Raw genomic sequence first — 17,849 nt, 5'->3', positions numbered from 1 at the left:
GCAGTATGAATGTCCAGCTGACAAATCTGTAGAAATTACTGAAGCAATCAAGACAAGACATGGCTGAGAATCTCTAAGGCATGTTTCTAATATCTTGTGGAATTGACGTCATGAAGAACTAAAACTGTTTTGAGAGTAAAAAGAGGCCCTACCCAGTAATATATCCCAAGAATTAGCCCAGTGAATGTATATGTAAATGAAATTTTGGGGTTGAGATTTAGTTACATTCTAACTGGAAATAGTAAAAATAGTAAAAATCATAGTAAACATTTTACTATTCAAAAGCATGAACTGAAAATGCCACATCAAAAGCAATTCAAACAAACCTTTAAAAATAACTATATTCATTTTAAAAATTAGATACAAATTTGTGGACAAATAACATTGTGTAAACCCTTACTTTATAAAAATGATTATGTTCCATCCTAAGCATATTTATTAAAATGACAAGACAAATAAATATAAATACCAAGCTTAGAACAGCATGAAAAAAATAATTTCATTCAATTTCTCCAAAAACAACCAAATATTCAAATCACCTCTTGTTTCTCCTTAATTACGGCCTCAATACGCTTTCCACCAATTTCTGCATGGAAGTCATATACAGACGATCCATCTTCCATGGGGAAAACAAACACAGCTTCCACAGGATTAGACTCGGTGTTCTCATAGCTGAGGGTGGAGGAGACATCTGCGATGAAGCCACTAATGGAGATCTCCACTGCAATGCTTTTCAGTGGCACTGAAAAAAGAAAATTGAGAAAATTCAAATGATGAAGCTTAGAAGGAAAGCAAAAATGTCTTAAAAAGCAGCCTAAGAGTTAGACATCCACAGAGAAAAAAAAAACACAAAAGCTAAACCTTTGCTGCTAAGCCTTCTCCATTGTTTCTTTTTGTGGCTAAAACAATTAGGATATTTATTACATCTTGCAAAAGTAAAATCTATGCTTGTATTTTGTGTGGTAACAGGAAAAATAGTAATTTCTCATTTTTTAAATATTATTAGACATTTCATGGTTAACGAAATCCAGCATTATCTATCAACTGCAAAGTTGAGTATTTTTGTATTCCGAAATTAAATAATAAAAGCTGTTTTTCCAGACTGCCTGTTGACCAAAATCAAGCGTTAGACTTGCATTTTGTAATGATGTGCATTTACTTAGCTTCTGGTCCTGCATTAAATTACTTACCTGGTTCCTTTTTCTGAGTTAGAAGGCCACACCTCATTTTTCTAAAAGAAAAAACAGATGTTATTAGATCAATACTAGACAAGTTTTACCACTTACCTCAAATACCATACATTGGTAACACCGGTGTGGCAACTACATATCTAACCGCCCCTCCCTTCTAGGAGAATTCTGAAAAGGAAAACCTCTACTAGAACAAAATCATCAACTTTCTGCGATTGGCTCTTTTAATTACAATGGCAGCAAGGTTTGTCTAGAAAACTATATCCTGCTGCTCATAACAAGTAGCACAATAATAATCAGTGAAGACAACAACAAACAAAGGCATTCATTAAAAGAAAAAAAAAAACTGCTGCCATAAGTAAATGTGAGATTACTTTAACTGTAAAAAACAGTTTGAGGAATCAATCATACAAGCAGTGTCTTGTTACACAGTACGGTAAAACTACTTCTTGTAATATGGAATACAGAATATTGTAGTTATTTATGTGATGGGCATTCCAACATATGGAGTCTTCAAGAGAAAAAATTATATCAATACCTTTTTCACAGTACATTTTAATTATACATCATTCCACAAATGTCATGAGCGGCCTGTACACTGGTAATGTGAGTGCTGTGCAGAGTGGAGGCAGAACCTCTGTGTTTTTCCCAGTTCATTCTGGGGTTCATAAGAAGTGTGTTCTTTGCCCCTACTCTGTTCAATGCTTGTATGGACTGGGTGTTGGGCAGGGTCGTGGGGTCCAGCAGCTGTGGGGCTTCTCTTGGTGAAGAAAGATTCACTGATCTTGACTTTGCTGACGATGTTGTGATCTTCGCAGAGTTAATGGAGACTCTGATTGAGGCTCTTGAGAGACTAACAGAGGAGTCTGAGTGTCTGGGCTTGCGACTGTCTTGATAAAAACCAAGATCCAGGCCTTTGATGACCTCTTGGGCACAGCCATCAACAGTGTGTCTGTTTGCGGAGAGAGTGTCGACCTTGTCGAGAGATTTACTTACCTTGGCAGTGACATTCATGTCTCTGGTGACTCTTCCTATGAAGTCAGCAGACAGATTGGGAGAGCATGGAGGACCATGAGGTCGCTGGAAAGGGGTGTGTGGCGCTCCCGATATCTATGCAAAAGGACGAAGGTCCAAGTCTTTAGAGTCCTGGTGCTTCTCGTCTTGCTATATGGTTGCGAGACATGGACGCTATCCAGTGACCTGAGACGAAGACTGGACTCCTTTGGTACAGTGTCTCTTCGGAAAATCCTTGGGTACCGTTGGTTTGACTTTATGTCGAATGAGCGGTTGCTCATCGAGTCCCGAATGAGGCACATTACCTGCATTGTGAGGGAGCGTCAATTACGGCACTACTGCCAGGTGGCACATTTCCTCGAAGGTGATCCAGCTCATAGGATCCTCATTGTTGGGGACCTGAGTGGCTGGACCAAGCCAAGGGGTCGCCTACATAACACCTAGCTGCGGCAGACAGAGGGTGGGACTGGACTGCATGTCTGCCTGGAGGGTTGCCAACTGGGATCACAAGCTGCTTTGTCACGTGGTGGGTGCAGCAACACACTGTACCAGTGCATGCTCCCCAACTTGACTTGACTTGGAGTGCCCTCTCAGGGTTGGTAGCGAGATCCTGCCCCAAGTGGAGGAGTTCAAGTATCTCGGGGTCTTGTTCACGAGTGAGGGAAGAATGGAGCGTGAGATTGAGAGGTGGATCGGTGCGGCATCCGCAGTGATGCGGGCTCTGCATCGGTCTGTCGTGGTGAAAAAGGAGCTGAGCCGCAAGGCGAAGCGCTCAATTTACCAGTCGATCTATGTTCCTACCCTCACCTATGGTCATGAGCTATGGGTAGTGACCGAAAGAACGAGATCGCGAATACAAGCGGCTGAAATGAGTTTCCTCCGCAGGGTGTCTGGGCTTTCCCTTAAAGATAGGGTGAGAAGCTCAGTCATCCGGGAGGGGCTCAAAGTAGAGCCGCTGCTCCTCCGCATTGAGAGGAGTCAGATGATGTGGCTCGGGCATCTGATCAGGATGCCTCCTAGACGCCTCCCTGGTGAGGTGTTCCGGGCACGTCCAACCAGGAGGAGGCCCTGGGGAAGACCCAGGACACGCTGGAGGGACTATGTCTCTCGGCTGGCCTGGGAACGCCTTGGGATTCTCCCGGAAGAGCTAGAAGAAGTGGCCGGGGAGAGGGAAGTCTGGGCATCTCTGCTCAAGCTGCTGCCCCTGCGACCCGACCTCGGATAAGCAGAAGAGGATGGATGGATGGATGGATGGATGATTCTACAAAAACACTGGGATATCATTAACTGCTGCAGAGGAAAAAACACTGGAAAGGAAAACCTGAAAAGACCTTTACAGGCAGTAGCTATTATAGTACATGCGGTCATTCAGCAGCTCATGATGCTGACCAAAGACGCATCAGATGAAGTGAAACAAAATCACTCATATTGTATGTAACCTTTTCATATCAACATACGAGGGCGAGTCAAAAATTATCCACACTCTGGTTATATTAAAACTTCTGTTGGCAGCACTGTCTTGTCAACACTTTGCGTACAACGTGCCCGTCTCCCCAGTCACTGATGCGCAAGTGTGAACGTGTTATGTCGGATCATTTGTAACTGCAGTGTGAGAAACAGTGGCTGCCCGACTTGTGATTTGGATGAAAGAAGAGCAACGTGCAGTGATTAATTTTTTGTGGTCTGAGGGTATGCCTGGTGCCAATATTTATTGAAGACTTTGTGCACAGTATGGAGAAAGTGTTTTGTCCCAAAGAAGTGTGAATGAATGGATAGAGAAGTTAAAGAAAGTTCGCACAAGTGTCAGCAATGAAGAAGAAGCTGGACGACCGTCCACAGCCACGACTGATAACAACGTTGAGTGCGCACATGAAATGATTCTGTTGAATAGATGAGTGATAGTAGATGATGTGGCAAATCAATTGTAAATCAGCCATGGCTCTGCCTAAGCAATAATCCACAACAGACTTGGGTTTTGAAAGAAGACCATCAAGGATAAAGATTCACGTCTAATGATGAGGTGTAGACAGCGGTGCAGTCGTGGTTCGCAGCTCACATTTTTTTTATGAAGAAATACGAAAGCTTGTTGACATATGGACTAAGTGCATTGAAAAGCAGGGAGATTATGTCAAAAAGTTATGTATTGTTTTTTTCTGAAAATTGATTCAAATAAATTCTACAGCCGGAGTGAGATCATTTTTGACTCACTCTCGTAAAACAATCAGAAACTCTATGAGCACATACTACTGCAAAAAGGCTTTCCATTCTTTCTGTTTGGTTAGGAAGGGTAATACTGGCCAATGTCACAAGAACAAAGAGGAAAAAAAGGTTTAATTGTATTAGGAGACAGTTTGATTCTACTGCTTACATTCCAATTCCATCTCTTTATATTAAAAACAAGGTCAATTCTTTGTATTCTTTAGTAAGAGGAAAGGTTTACAATTCTTTTGTTTTTGCATGTTGTTTAGCTTTGTTTTCCATTAACCTCAATTTATAATTAGTAAATCCACAAATTGAACTGAGTTTTGAGCAATGTGCTTCAGACGTCAGACAATTTGTAGCAGTACTGCTTCATGGATCCAGGGTCTGTGGTTTGAATGCAATGCCTAGTTGTCTGTATAGAGCTTGCACATTCTTCCCGTGTTTACATGGGTTTTATTTTGGGGATTCTAAATTTCTTTTACATTCCTAAAGAGGTGCTGGTTAGGTTCATTAGTGATTCAAAATTTGCTCCTATGGGTGTGTGTGTGGGCCCTGCAATGGACTGGCATTCTGTCCAGGGTTGTTTCTTACCTTTCCTGAGATTCCATCCCCATGAGACCCTCAACTGGATTAGTTTGGTTTGCAAGCGTCATATCCAGCACATTGGAAGTTACATATTATTGCTAAAGTATTTGATATATATGTATAATTGTTTACTTAACATAAATAACATGATGTGTGTTATGAGAATTTTGCTAAATTTTTATGTTCCACTATACTGCTTTAGCATGATCTGGAAAAATACTAATCTCTCAGTGCACACTCCAGAATGATGGAATATACTAGTAGTCCACTAACTATTTACTACTTTTCTGTAACTGTTTTACAGGAAAACCTAGGATAACCCTGCACGTGTGTCTCTTTGTTCTGGCCAAAACACAAATTGCAGGTGATGACATATTACCCAAGTATCTCATAACTTTTTTGCATACTTTTAAAGTTCCAGAGCATCTCGAGCTTACCTCATTTTCACTGCCATTTATCATGCAGCCTGTCCGTGTCAGTAGCTTTAAGAACATTTTTCCATGGATGTTGAATTTAGTTGCAGCCTCTGCCCATCTTTTTTCCATTTTCCATTCTTTCGTGTTACAACAAACACAAGATATCAACCGAATCTTTTTTCTGCCTGTGCTGTCCAAAACGCCAGCTTTACTCCTTTCCTTACAGCTGAATTATATAGGGTGAGTTAAAATTATGTTAACACTAATGGTACTGCTATGTACAAGGGCAATCCCAAAAGTAAGGTCTCCTATTTTTTTTTAGAAATACAAACAACCGTTTATTTTCTACTAGTCATTTAGCCCGTTACAATAACGGGATCTAGAACAGTAGTGCATAAACATTAGTAGGAACAGTCTATATTAAATGGCAAGGGACTTTGACCTCATTCTTTCTGTTGGTCGTATTTTTCTTTCTTTCAGCCTTTCTTTTGTTGATGTTTACTTGCTGAGCTGACCGTTCTTCGTGAGCTGCCGCTGTGTATTGTGTGTCTTTTATTTTCTGTGACAGTAATACTGTCTTGTACGGCTCTATTCAATAAGGGCGCGCACAAAACGGCGAGCTTCAAAAGGGCGACCTCAATTGAGTGTGGTGAATAAAGGCGTTCGTAGATAATTTAGTTCAAATGGCTCTGGAATATGTGAAGAGCAACAAAGGTGCAGATCTTTATTTACGCGCGCCTTTATTCGCCGCGCCCAATTGAGGTTGCCCTTTTGAGGCTCACCTTTTTGTGCGCACACTTATTGAAGGATGCCTGTGCGCTCCCTTATTGAAGGATACCGTCTTGTACGTCCGCTGTCTTGTACGTCCGTAATATACCTTTAATTTTCTCTGCCGGTAATACAGGCGTGCGCGTCGGTAATATGCCTTTAATCTCCTCTGACAGCAATACTGGCTTGTATGTGGCTGTAATATGCGTCACTGTATTGTGTACCTTTAATTTTCCTCTCGCAGTAATATTGGTTTGTATTTCCGTAAAACGCCTCTAACTTTCTCTGACAGTAATATCGCGAATCGCACCGTGCCCCGCGCAAGCGCACTTCACCAGAAGACACCCACACACGGACACCTGGACGCACATAGGGATTTTATATATATAATGTTTATATCATTTTAAAGGTTAAATACTTACTTGTTTTTCTACATAATCTTCATTTCGGTCGATGCATTTTTGTAGACGCTGTGGTAGTTTTAGAATGCCCATGTCATACCAGCTCGCCTCCATGTCCTTCAGGAAGTGCTGAACCTCATCTTTCACCTCTTCATCGGAGCAGAATCGCCTTCCGGACAAATGTTCTTTCAACTTAGGGAACAGGTGGTAGTCACTGGGTACCAAGTCCGGACTATAGGGTGGGTGGGTGATGAAGTTTCAACCGCCGATCTTTACGTATGTTTTCCTCAACCTTCGCGACTGTCTCGTTGGAAATTGACGGTCTCCTGCGCGAACTTCGCACTTGGCGGTAGCGTTCAACGGGAGCTCCATTTTCAAGGGCAGCCAAGCCAAGATTGAGCATCCCAGTGAAGCCGCACATGCTTGTTTGGGAGTGGAGGAAGCACCAATCACAACAGTGTGGCCAACAGCCATACGAACAGTTTCTCTACGTCCCCACCGCTTTGGATACCTTACTTTTGGTATTGCCCTCGTATATACTGTACTTATATACAATTTTTGTGGACAATTTATGTACCACATATGGTGTATGTGTTGAACATGATGGCGAACAGGTTGAGACATTCCTGTAAATCTGAAAACATATGAAGTATGTTTTGTGAATAAAGTGTTTACGCCATTCAAATGTTAACATAATTTTGACTCACCCTGTATCTATTTTTTATAGCTGAGCAATTACTTGTTGTCAACTCTTTTATACACACAGAGGTCTGATCTTGTTTTAGGTAGTTGCAGAGCACTATTACTGAGAGGTGGAAATGTCACTCTATGCAACTGAAAGTTAAAGTGTCTGTCCAGGACTGTACAAAACTCACTAAGATTATGTAAATGAGGGCTGTAACTATTAATCAATGGAAAGGTTGTGTAGTGTGATACCAGCCTCAGTTACATACTTGGAACAGTCCTGTCTCCTTTTCTCTTCACGCTGTACAGCTCCAACTACAAATATAACACCACATCAGGTCACTTGCAGAAAATCTCATATGATTCTGCACTTATACGATGTATTGACAAGGGAGATGAGACAGAGGAGAGGAGTCAGATGAAGATCTTAGTTTCTGTGTACAAAGAGAATTATCTTAACCAGTTCCTTGGTTTTGCTGGAGTTAATGACTTTCACCACACCAAAGACCCTCTGTGACAAGTCACTATTCAAGGAGTAGATGCAAAGGTGCTGCACTTGGGGGGGGGGGGGTCTACATTAATGAAAGGTTGGAAAGGAACTATATAAGGAAGGTAAGAGCAGGCTCTTTTTCCTTAGGAAACTGCATTCCTTTAATGTGGGAAGTGACATCCTTCACGTCTTTAATAACTCTGTGATGGTCTGTGCGATTGTCCATATTGTGGTATGCTAGGCTGATAACATCACTTCAAGAGAGGCCCACCAAACCAACAAGCTAATTAAAAAGGCAATCTCTGTTATTGGACATAATCTCAGACCCTGAAAGTAGCAGCAAAGGAAAGAATGAAAGCAAAACTGAGTGCCATTAAGAACAATGTTGCACATCCTCTCTCTGAAACACTAACACTGAGAACTTTCAGCCAACAAATTATTCAGCCGAAGTGTGTCAAGAAACGCTACTAGGGCCCATTTATACTAACAGTAATAAGTCTGCATAATGCCTCACTGTGACTGCCAAGTCAGAAGTTTTCTTTCTTTTTAATTTTCTTGTTTTATAGTCTGTCACACATGTGTGAGTAGGAGGCAGCCAAAGGGCTTGAGTAATTGCAAATCTACACCAGACCAGGGGCGGCGGAGTGCATGGACTGTCTCTCTCAGTTCCTTGCAGACCATTCTCAGGAAATCCCACCAGGTTCTGGCACCTTGGATGACGTCAATTCCGTTTTCCGGCTCCTCTGATGACGTCACTTCAGGTGTTTGAGACAACGTCACTTCCAACCCCGGAGCTTGTGATGACGTCACTTCCGGTCTAAAAGACGTAATTTCCGGTTCCAGCATCAGTGACGTCACTTCTTCCACCGGCCTTTAAAGCCGCCATCTTACCTCCATAAATTCAGTTCTGTTTTGGACGCATTGTGAACAACTCTGTTAAAACTTCAACCTTTTGCAGGCAGGGTATATTATACGGGTGGCTGCCCCAAACCTTTATGATGTCTGTTGGTCGTTTTTCTGACAAGTCATTCTGGTGTATGTTCAGACCAAACTGTGTATGTAAATTTATTTATTTATATACTCAGCTATCAACTTAATTATGTATTTATTTCTTTAAAGACAAATTTTCTCATGGGGACAAATAAAGTCCTATCTATCTAACTACTTACTGTATATTGATAAATTACTTCATAAAATGTTAAAGCAATTTTTTTCAAGATCATCCTTACCTCTGAACTATTCCAAGGGCTGGTTTATATTTCACACTCAGAACACTTATGTGCACGCATCATTGCTGTCAATCATTCCCAGTGGTCATTTGACGCTTCCTCGGAGCACATCCCCAGAAATGAATGCCATACGTGTGCGACTTGCACTACCAGCAAAAAAATCGGAGGAGCTGGGCAGTGTGTTCAAGTTAGAACGTGACATCAGAGTCTCTGTTTGCTGTCAACATGTGACAGCAAGCCGCTTTGCAGATTCCACAGGATCAATATGCGTGCTTCAATGTTTGATGAATGGTTTAATGTGTTGAAGCAAAATGCTGCCATACAACTGTATCCGTGGTGCTTTTCTTTTCAAGCATTGCATATTCCCCAACGTAATGACACGATATATTTTAAAGGCCTCACGTACCATCTTCTGTGTCGTCTTTTTTTTTCTGCACCTTCAAAACAGCATCAGAATGTACAGAGAAGCGTGTTTGAGTCACAGAGAAAAAAAAATTACTGACACAGTGAAAAGGTGTATTTTGTGATTGAAGTGGAAATTTCTGCTTTAATCTCATAGTTTATTTTGTCATTAAAGTAGACCGACATAAACATCATCTTAAAACCGACCCAGTTGTTAATAGCTACGTGCTTCTGGGGCTTTCTTCTTTATGATATTCCAGCTCTCTGCACATTTACAATCCTTAGATTTATACTTGATATCACTTTCATGATGAAATGCATTAAAGTATGTATATTACATTTTACAGATAAATTGTTAACTTAATCGAAATTATAAGTACTGTTAACAATTACACATATGGGGGTGGCAAGGTGGAGGATCGGTAGCGCTGCTGCTTCGCAGGGAGTCGCGTCCCTGGTTTTCCTGTTGGGTTTCTATATAAGAGTATATTCTAAAGTTAATGACTTACATATATATTCAAAGAGAATCATAAGCATGTATGAAAATAAGCAGTATATCCTAATGCACGATAGTATAGCAAGAGTTAATTCACAAAGAGGCTTGTGCCTGTGTATTTTTTTTTTATTAACAAGCTGGAATCCACCAGTATTTCATGAGTCAAGGTCAAGTGTGTAGAGAGACGCTATCAAGCGGGACCCCTCTTCTTCAGGTGGTGAGCATGAGCAGAAGACTAGAGATAATGGTGGCAGGAACTGGATGAGTTCAAGGAAAGAAGAAGCCCTGCCAGGTGGCCAAGATGGATAAGATAGAGTCCAATGTTCATTAGGCTGAGAGATATTGGTGGAGCCAGTTGGAGGCAGAATAGCGGGGAATGGAATGTTAGGGAGTCAGATGATGGAGGCAAATGTGTTGGGAGATAAGAATTGCAGTAACAGTATGGCTTGCCCATCATTGGGCACCCAATTCATCTGAACTGAGACTGTGTGTACATAAGGTAATAAAACTTGATTCTACCTGCACATCCTGAGGTCTCAAGAGTTCCTTCTTTGAGCAGCGTGTTTCTTCTACAAAATTTCCACAGTGTGCATCAGTTTTCTTCCAATGACATACAGGTTTGGGTTTTTGGTGATGCTAAAATTAGGCTAGTGTATGTGTATGCTTGTGTTCACTTTGCAATGAGCTGATTCCCTGTCCAGGGATTTTTTTTGCCTTGCATCCGATGCTTGCTGGAATGGGCATATCACTGGATTGATAGATGTAACCATTAAACATCCATCCTTTTCAGAAATATTGTGGCAAGCAGTAGTGTAGCTAGCTTGCTGAAGGCCCCTGTGCAGCACCCTGAGGTGGGCCCTTCCTGTCTAGCATAACTGTTAGTAATTTATTCGTAACTAGATCCTAGGGGCTGGCTGGGTAGTGGTGTCCGCGACACGCTGATGACAAACAACTGGCTCTCTAAATGGAATTTGTAATAACTTTTTAATTGCTTAATTACAGCAGCTGTAAGTTAGCAAAAATAAATTATGGCAATAGAATGTGGGAGGTGTGGGTAGTAGTAGTAGTAGTAATAGTAGTACATAAATATATGTAAGATATGGACCCGCTTGCTTTTCCAAGACAACTTCATAAATGAAGATGATTAAAATGTAACGTAAGCTAGAAAGTAGAAACTGTTCTATGCTATAAAATGAAGCAATTTCAATTTGTAACAAATTAAAACGACACAGGCTGATAGGATACTACTACACAATCGACCCGTTTTACACAAGTTCTGAGAAAATTGACTTCAAAATGTGAGGTTTCAATGGTTCCAAGAAATTTGCCTTGTTGGTAGGAAATTGCTTGTTTGTCTTTAGTAGTTTCTCCATTCTGAACGGTTTCAGCAGACAGCTCCTGATCTGAAGCCATTGTATCACTTCTTCCAGACTCTGTATAGTTGCAACCATTTCACTCACTGTACTGTCTTCATAACCTGCTTGCGATGATTCACCGGCATCAGCATTCTCAGTTGCTACTGCTGGCGCTTGCTCAGTTTTGAGAAGGGTAGAAATCTTGGGAAGATGATCATTTTTCAATTCCTATTGCAGGCGTGCCTTACGTTTAGCAACACCACACAATGGTTGTCGTATCTGCTGCTACTGGCTGACATGGCATTGTATGGCAAGAGTACAAAAAGCGTCAAATTGTTCAAATATTCAGCATTTGACGATTAATGGGGACCATAACTTAACAACAGAATTGCTATGATTTACAGTTTATGAGTTCAAATTTTGAAAACTGTTGACATCAAATCAAAGTACAAAACTATCCATCCATCCATCCATTTTCCAACCCGCTGAATCCGAACACAGGGTCACGGGGGTCCGCTGGAGCCAATCCCAGCCAACACAGGGCACAAGGCAGGAACCAATCCCGGGCAGGGTGCCAACCCACTGCAGGACACACACAAACACACCAAGCACACACTAGGGCCAATTTAGAATCACCAATCCACCTAACCTGCATGTCTTTGGACTGTGGGAGGAAACCGGAGCGCCCGGAGGAAACCCACGCAGACACGGGGAGAACATGCAAACTCCACGCAGGGAGGAACCGGGAAGCGAACCCAGGATACCCAAATCTCCCAACTGCGAGGCAGCAGCGCTACCCACTGCGCCACCGTGCTGCCCAGTACAAAACTAACATTTACGATAATAATGTATATTTACACTATTCATGTGACGTTCTTCAAAACTTCTTCTATTCACGTCTGCAATGGCACGCCAAAGGTCGCCAAATCTGGGAATATACACTTCTCTGTAAGGCAGACTAGGACGTGTTGTGCCTCCGATTAGGCTCCGAGCCTCGTGAAATATAAACCCGGCCATAATAAACCCGGCCATAGAAGTAAATATTTTACTACCTCTGACCTGAATTAATTAAATGAATTGATGGTGAAAGATGCACCTTGAATGACATGGGGGGGATTAGGCCCTGAGAAAGACTGAAGAAGACATGAGAGGAGAGAGTACATGATAAGAATCAATTTCATCCCAAAGGATGCTTAGAACTTCACAGAGTAGAAGAATAAAATTGCCAGCGTGGCCAGCTAAACGGGAAAAACACAAGAAATGACTGATGATGATGAATAAATTGTGTAGTGTCACAGAATAAACAGGGTGTCAGATGAGTAAATGAAGCACTACTTGCTTCCAGCACATGTAGAGAAGCATAAGACATCAGCACTAAACAGAACAAGTTTCTGAAGGAAGGGGGCAGCCCCTCACAGAGTTTATATGGTTACAGTAAATATAGGTGAAGAATACTTGTCTTAGGTCCTGTTCACACTGCTATGTTTTCGTTAAAAAACATTGATGCTGGTCTCCTTTTTCAAATTTTCAACAGCACACCAGCATTTTCAACCCACGAAAACCAAGACTGGTGAAAATGCTCTACAGAGCAAGATGATTTTGAAAACTTTTGTGGACAGGCAAAAATGAAGATTTCTGAAAACAGTCTCTAGTTGCACTCTGGTTGGTCTGTGCTCATTTTGTTGCTCTTCCATGATTGGATCCTGCTCATTACAACATCTCATTCCTTGGTTGGTCATCCATCATTGAAGAAAAACACATTTCAACATAGCTGTAAGATGCAATTGGATATTACAGTCCCTCCTATACTGCACCTGAAATGACGGCCAATGAAGCTGAAATTCAGGCCAAATCAGAAAATCAGTCGGAAAATGAAAACTGGGCTTAAAAATAGGTGAAAAATTGCACAATGTATATCAATTTAAAGATGCCTATGCTCTAAGCATGCTCAGTGCAGGTAGACAACTTTGTCATATATATTTTTGTTAATTTTAGTGTGGATGAAAATACTTTTGTTAACAATGTTAAAATGGTAGTATGGATGGAGTTTGCTTTTAAATTGTGGATGTAGCCTGTTTTTACAGTAAGTGTTGAAATCAATTGTCTCTAACCTGGTAGCTAGCCTTTAAAAATGAAGAACCAAAGACTGTCTACTGATAAGAGGGAGCAAACATTGTACATACATTTTGCCAATAATTTACAATTAAAAAGCAAAACCATAGTAATAAATAAAACCAGCCCTTCCATTCAGCCTCCCATGCCAGCAGCTCCCATGTACAAATCTGTTCCACAGGAATCAAAAGAAGCAGAGACAATAGTACAAAGTGCTGTGTGTGGAATCTTTAAAATCACAAAATGACAACTGGCTACTTTTTCAGCATACGTTAAGTGCTGCTCCAATCGAATCTGTTCCACTCCAGAGTAACTAAAATACATGATATCAAAAGAAAAACCTTATTTCATAGAAAAGCTTAACATTGAGCATCCTGGATGCTAGTTTGATTTATGTGCTTGTTCAGCAGTCTGCTGTTTGTCAATAAAAGTTAGTCATCAATTATGGAAATTGTTTTCATAGTGCAGTTTTAAAAAATTACAGGTATACATTAAAAAAATTAATTTGATTATTCCATGTACTTTTTACAAAGGGTGCGGAATTCAAAAGTGAAAAAAAAATTCAACATCAAGGAACATTTCTTCTCAAAAACTCATTTTTAGCTGTCAATTATAGGTTTTTAATTAATTCCACACGATAATTAAATACCAATATTATATATTTTTAATGATAATTTAATATTGGTTAAATTTTGAATTTAAAATGTGACATGGTGGAAACATTCCAATTATATTCTGTAACTATTCAAAATGAAAACAATTTTAATGAGTTTAATTTTACAGATCTGTGTTCACTCACAATCAACATGCAATCTGATAGAGCCTGAGCAGTTTTCTAAGGATAAATGGGGAAAAATGGCAGTGTGGGGATGTGCAAAGCAGACAAAGCGAGAGAGACCTGTGCACACAATTGCAAGGCTATCATGTCTGCCAAAGGTGCATCTACTAAATACTAATTTGAAGGGGGGCGACTACTTACATTATGTCATCAATTACTTTGTGGTATCTTCTTGTATAATATGCTACCGTGGCTGTCCGTTTTTTCTGTCCAGGATTTTAAATCACCTGTAGCTCGCAAACCGTTTGACCCATTGACCTGAAATTTGGTACACATATACTACGTGACCTCTACTATCCGCTTTCAGGTGATGATTTTTATTACTCTTTTTAATTTTATTTTATTGTGGAATCAACTCTCGGCAGCGGGCAGCCGTGCCACGTATGCATACGGGCGCCGTTCTCATCCCTACCACCTTCGCCGTCACTTCCCCTACCTCTTCATATCTTAAATCATTCTTGAGGCAGATTGCAGACTTAAGTGCCAGCTTAAGTGAAAAATGAAGAAAAACATACTAAGTAATTGCAAAACAAAAACTGACTTAATCAGTTTTAAGGTGAAAAGATGCCAACGGAAGAAGAGAAGAAGTGGGCCGCTAAGGTGGAGAAAATGAGCTGCTCAGGAAGCAGCAAGCGCATCAACCTCTGAGCAAACGAATGCTAAACATACAGAGAAAGAGGATGAAAACTATGAAGTCAAGTGTATTTTCTGCATGTTATCGTGCAGTCCGCTGTTACTGGTATATTTATACTTAATGTGAACACTTTGTAGAGATCAGATTTTGCTTTGACATTACAGGGTCCTTTTCTGTTGATCACTGTCAAAAATTTAATCCTTAAATCAATGAAACCTAAAGTGATAGAGTTTTGTACTATAATACATTTTTGAAATCTTTTTATAGGCACTGTATTATACCAAAAAGACAAATATCCATTTAGTATCCTTTTCTCTCCATTTTCATAAAAAAAACTCTTGTTTGGTTGGCACCTTTACCCAAGTGGACATTTAACAATTTTGTTGTATTGGTTACATTTCTTTTGTTTTGTATTTTACTTCAATTGGAGAACAAGCAGGTAAAGTGACTTGCCCATGGTCACCCAGTGTCAGTAGTGGTTGCACAGTATTTTATATTATTGGCTGTTCCTGCAAAGGTAGGCTTATGCTATCCATAACCTTGAAGTGATAAAGCAAATGGATGGCTTTTTGATTTTTTTACAGAACTATTTCTATGTTTAAATTAAACATATAACCAATTGGGGTATGTAATGTGGGGTGATGGAGCTCCCAATATTTTAAAAACTATATTTAGATTAATTAGGCAATGCAAAATAACCATGAAATAAATTTGTTTATTTGCAACGCATGTTTCACAAATGTAAATTTGTGCCCAGGTAAGGAAAGCTTGGTAAACTGGCATAGGAATGGGAAGACTGGCAGCAAGTGTAGAATAAAATTAGGTGGGGAATGACTCTGTGGATGTGCTATATGATAAACTGGAATGCTAGACTTGTGAAAAATCAGAGGACTCGTGATTGTATGATGTGGATTTATGGAATACAGTAGAGATGGCCAAGGACTGGGCACTCTATTAGCGAAGGCAGAATAAGATTTGGATTGGACTTGTACTTCCATCTGTTCTATAACACATGAATAGCATATGTTATTGGAAGATTACAGAGGTGTGGGTATGAACATTATGGTGTGGATTTTGACAGAATAGGGAACTGGGCAAGCTGGCAGAGGACTGGGCAATTTACAGAAAGGCATAGTATAAAATTTGGGTGGCAGGTGCACCCGTTCCTTTCCACATCTATAAGTTATGAGAAGAATAAGGGGCCTGTGGATATCACGGCCTTAAGTTTTGGAGCACAGCAGAAATGGGAAAGCTGGTATCAGATTTGGCAGCATGGTGGAAGGAGTATAATACATTTTAGCATACATTTGTCCTATGGGTCTGGTACTGGACAGGCCAAGATGTGCAATGACACTATGATGGGGACCACAAGAACATGTGGAGTGACCAGATAGATATGAAAGGCAACATACAAAAGATAAATAGATGTGAAAGGCACTATATAATAGATAACTGCTGCTTCAATTTGTACCCAGAAAAACTGCGCCATCGTCCTGATTTTTTTTTTACCAGCCGCCACAGCATATAAAGATCATAACTAACCAATACACAGTGTATTCATCCCTCTCCTGACAGCCTCCTCTAGTTTAGGGTCATAGAGAGGGTGGTGTTAGCTCTCGGGGAAAACCAGAAACCAACCCAGGAAGTCACAGGTTCGCTCACAAAAGGTACAGAACACCACAATGACCACTCATATCAGCAGTGGGTTTAAGAGCACAATGTACACAGACGAAAAAAAGAAACAAACATCCAGACAAGTGAAGAACGTACAAAATCAAGATCTGCAACAAGCCCACGTCAAAAGAAACAAAGCTTACATTTATATACCACCTGTGTACCTTCATCTAATACTCGTAACTGGTAACACAAGTGACTCACCATATTTTCATTTCGGCCAAACGTCCCGGGAGATTAATGTCTATTATTCACTCGGGTGCACTGTGCCTGACACTTAAAGTTTTACACTTATTGTCTCCGAGAAAGAAGACGTTTCCCAGCAGCAACACATGCGATCTGAATGTTTCATATGCGCATAATAAGCTTAAAATAAGAGCGTGGGTAACAAACTGCAAGTAAAGCAAAGCATCGCCTGATGCCACGCCTTTTACCGAAAGTGATACTATAAGATCTTAAAGTTTACTATATGGAACACTAACAACAAAAGCATTGAAAAGGCATATTACACCAGATTACTGTACATTCAAAATACAAAACACATAACATGTTTTACCTTCAAAAAGACGTCCACTCGTAGAGTTCAAGTTAGAAATTCCGGAAAATGAGAGACGAGCTGCGCAATAGAGGCGGGCTCACAGCACAACTCCAACGCCTATTGGCTACTTTTATTTGTCAGGCACGCTCAGTGGCTTCCAGTCTGCAGCATCACTCTGTTGGCCGTGTCTGACATTTGGGCTCCTGCTCTCATAGGCACACTTTTATGTCGGAGGCGTTTCCAGTTTCATAACAATATGTCTTAGGGCACCGGACAATGAAGAATTTCGAAATCTGAAATATTGTATAAGAAAAGGATGGCAGTGAAAAACTGCGGATGTGGTCGTTTCACATTGTGGAGCGTATATCACATGTCAGGAGTGCCGAAACTGGGCATCACGGGATAATTAAAGCGAAACAACACACCGGGCAGGGACCGTCCGAAGGCGAAGGGAAAAGTAAAACATGCTCCACATTTTTTATATAGAACGAAAGTTTGATTAAAATTAGCACACTACGGAATAAATTCTAATTTAGACGAACTAAAAAGGCACTGCACGAGGTGCCTTGCAGAAATCTTTAGATCACTTGAAAGTTTTCAAATGTGCCAGTATTTTTATTACAAAGTTAAATGTTTTAAGGAATTAAAAAATGCTGAATAGTTATTTATTATCAGGTGTGTTAAACTAACATAATACTCTCGAACATCCTTATTCATTTTTCAGATGGTTGAAAGGCAGGACTCGGCACTACACAGACACTTGTCTTTTGCGGGGCTAATTTGGAATCACCGGATTTTGGGAACTCTGAAAGAAAAAAAGG

At 40.5% G+C, this 17,849-nt stretch overlaps 1 protein-coding gene across 1 annotated transcript in view; it reads right to left on the bottom strand.

The window, feature by feature from the left end:
- Positions 1–17,185, bottom strand: part of LOC114645725 (von Willebrand factor A domain-containing protein 5A-like) — an 85,690-nt gene extending 68,505 nt beyond the window's left edge. The window contains exons 1-3 of the mRNA XM_028793548.2: positions 17,047–17,185; positions 1,191–1,231; positions 540–742 (exon numbers count right to left, since the gene is read on the bottom strand). Coding sequence (XP_028649381.1) covers positions 540–742; positions 1,191–1,227 — 240 coding nt within the window. The 5' untranslated portion in view covers positions 1,228–1,231; positions 17,047–17,185. The remainder of the gene's footprint in view (positions 1–539; positions 743–1,190; positions 1,232–17,046) is intronic.
- Between the last annotated feature and the right edge of the window lie 664 nt (positions 17,186–17,849).

Source organism: Erpetoichthys calabaricus, chromosome 2 (assembly GCF_900747795.2).
Source record: "Erpetoichthys calabaricus chromosome 2, fErpCal1.3, whole genome shotgun sequence".
Taxonomy (NCBI): domain Eukaryota; kingdom Metazoa; phylum Chordata; class Cladistia; order Polypteriformes; family Polypteridae; genus Erpetoichthys; species Erpetoichthys calabaricus.
Note: the sequence above shows the minus strand (reverse complement) of the source record. Positions and strands in the feature narration are given on the sequence as shown.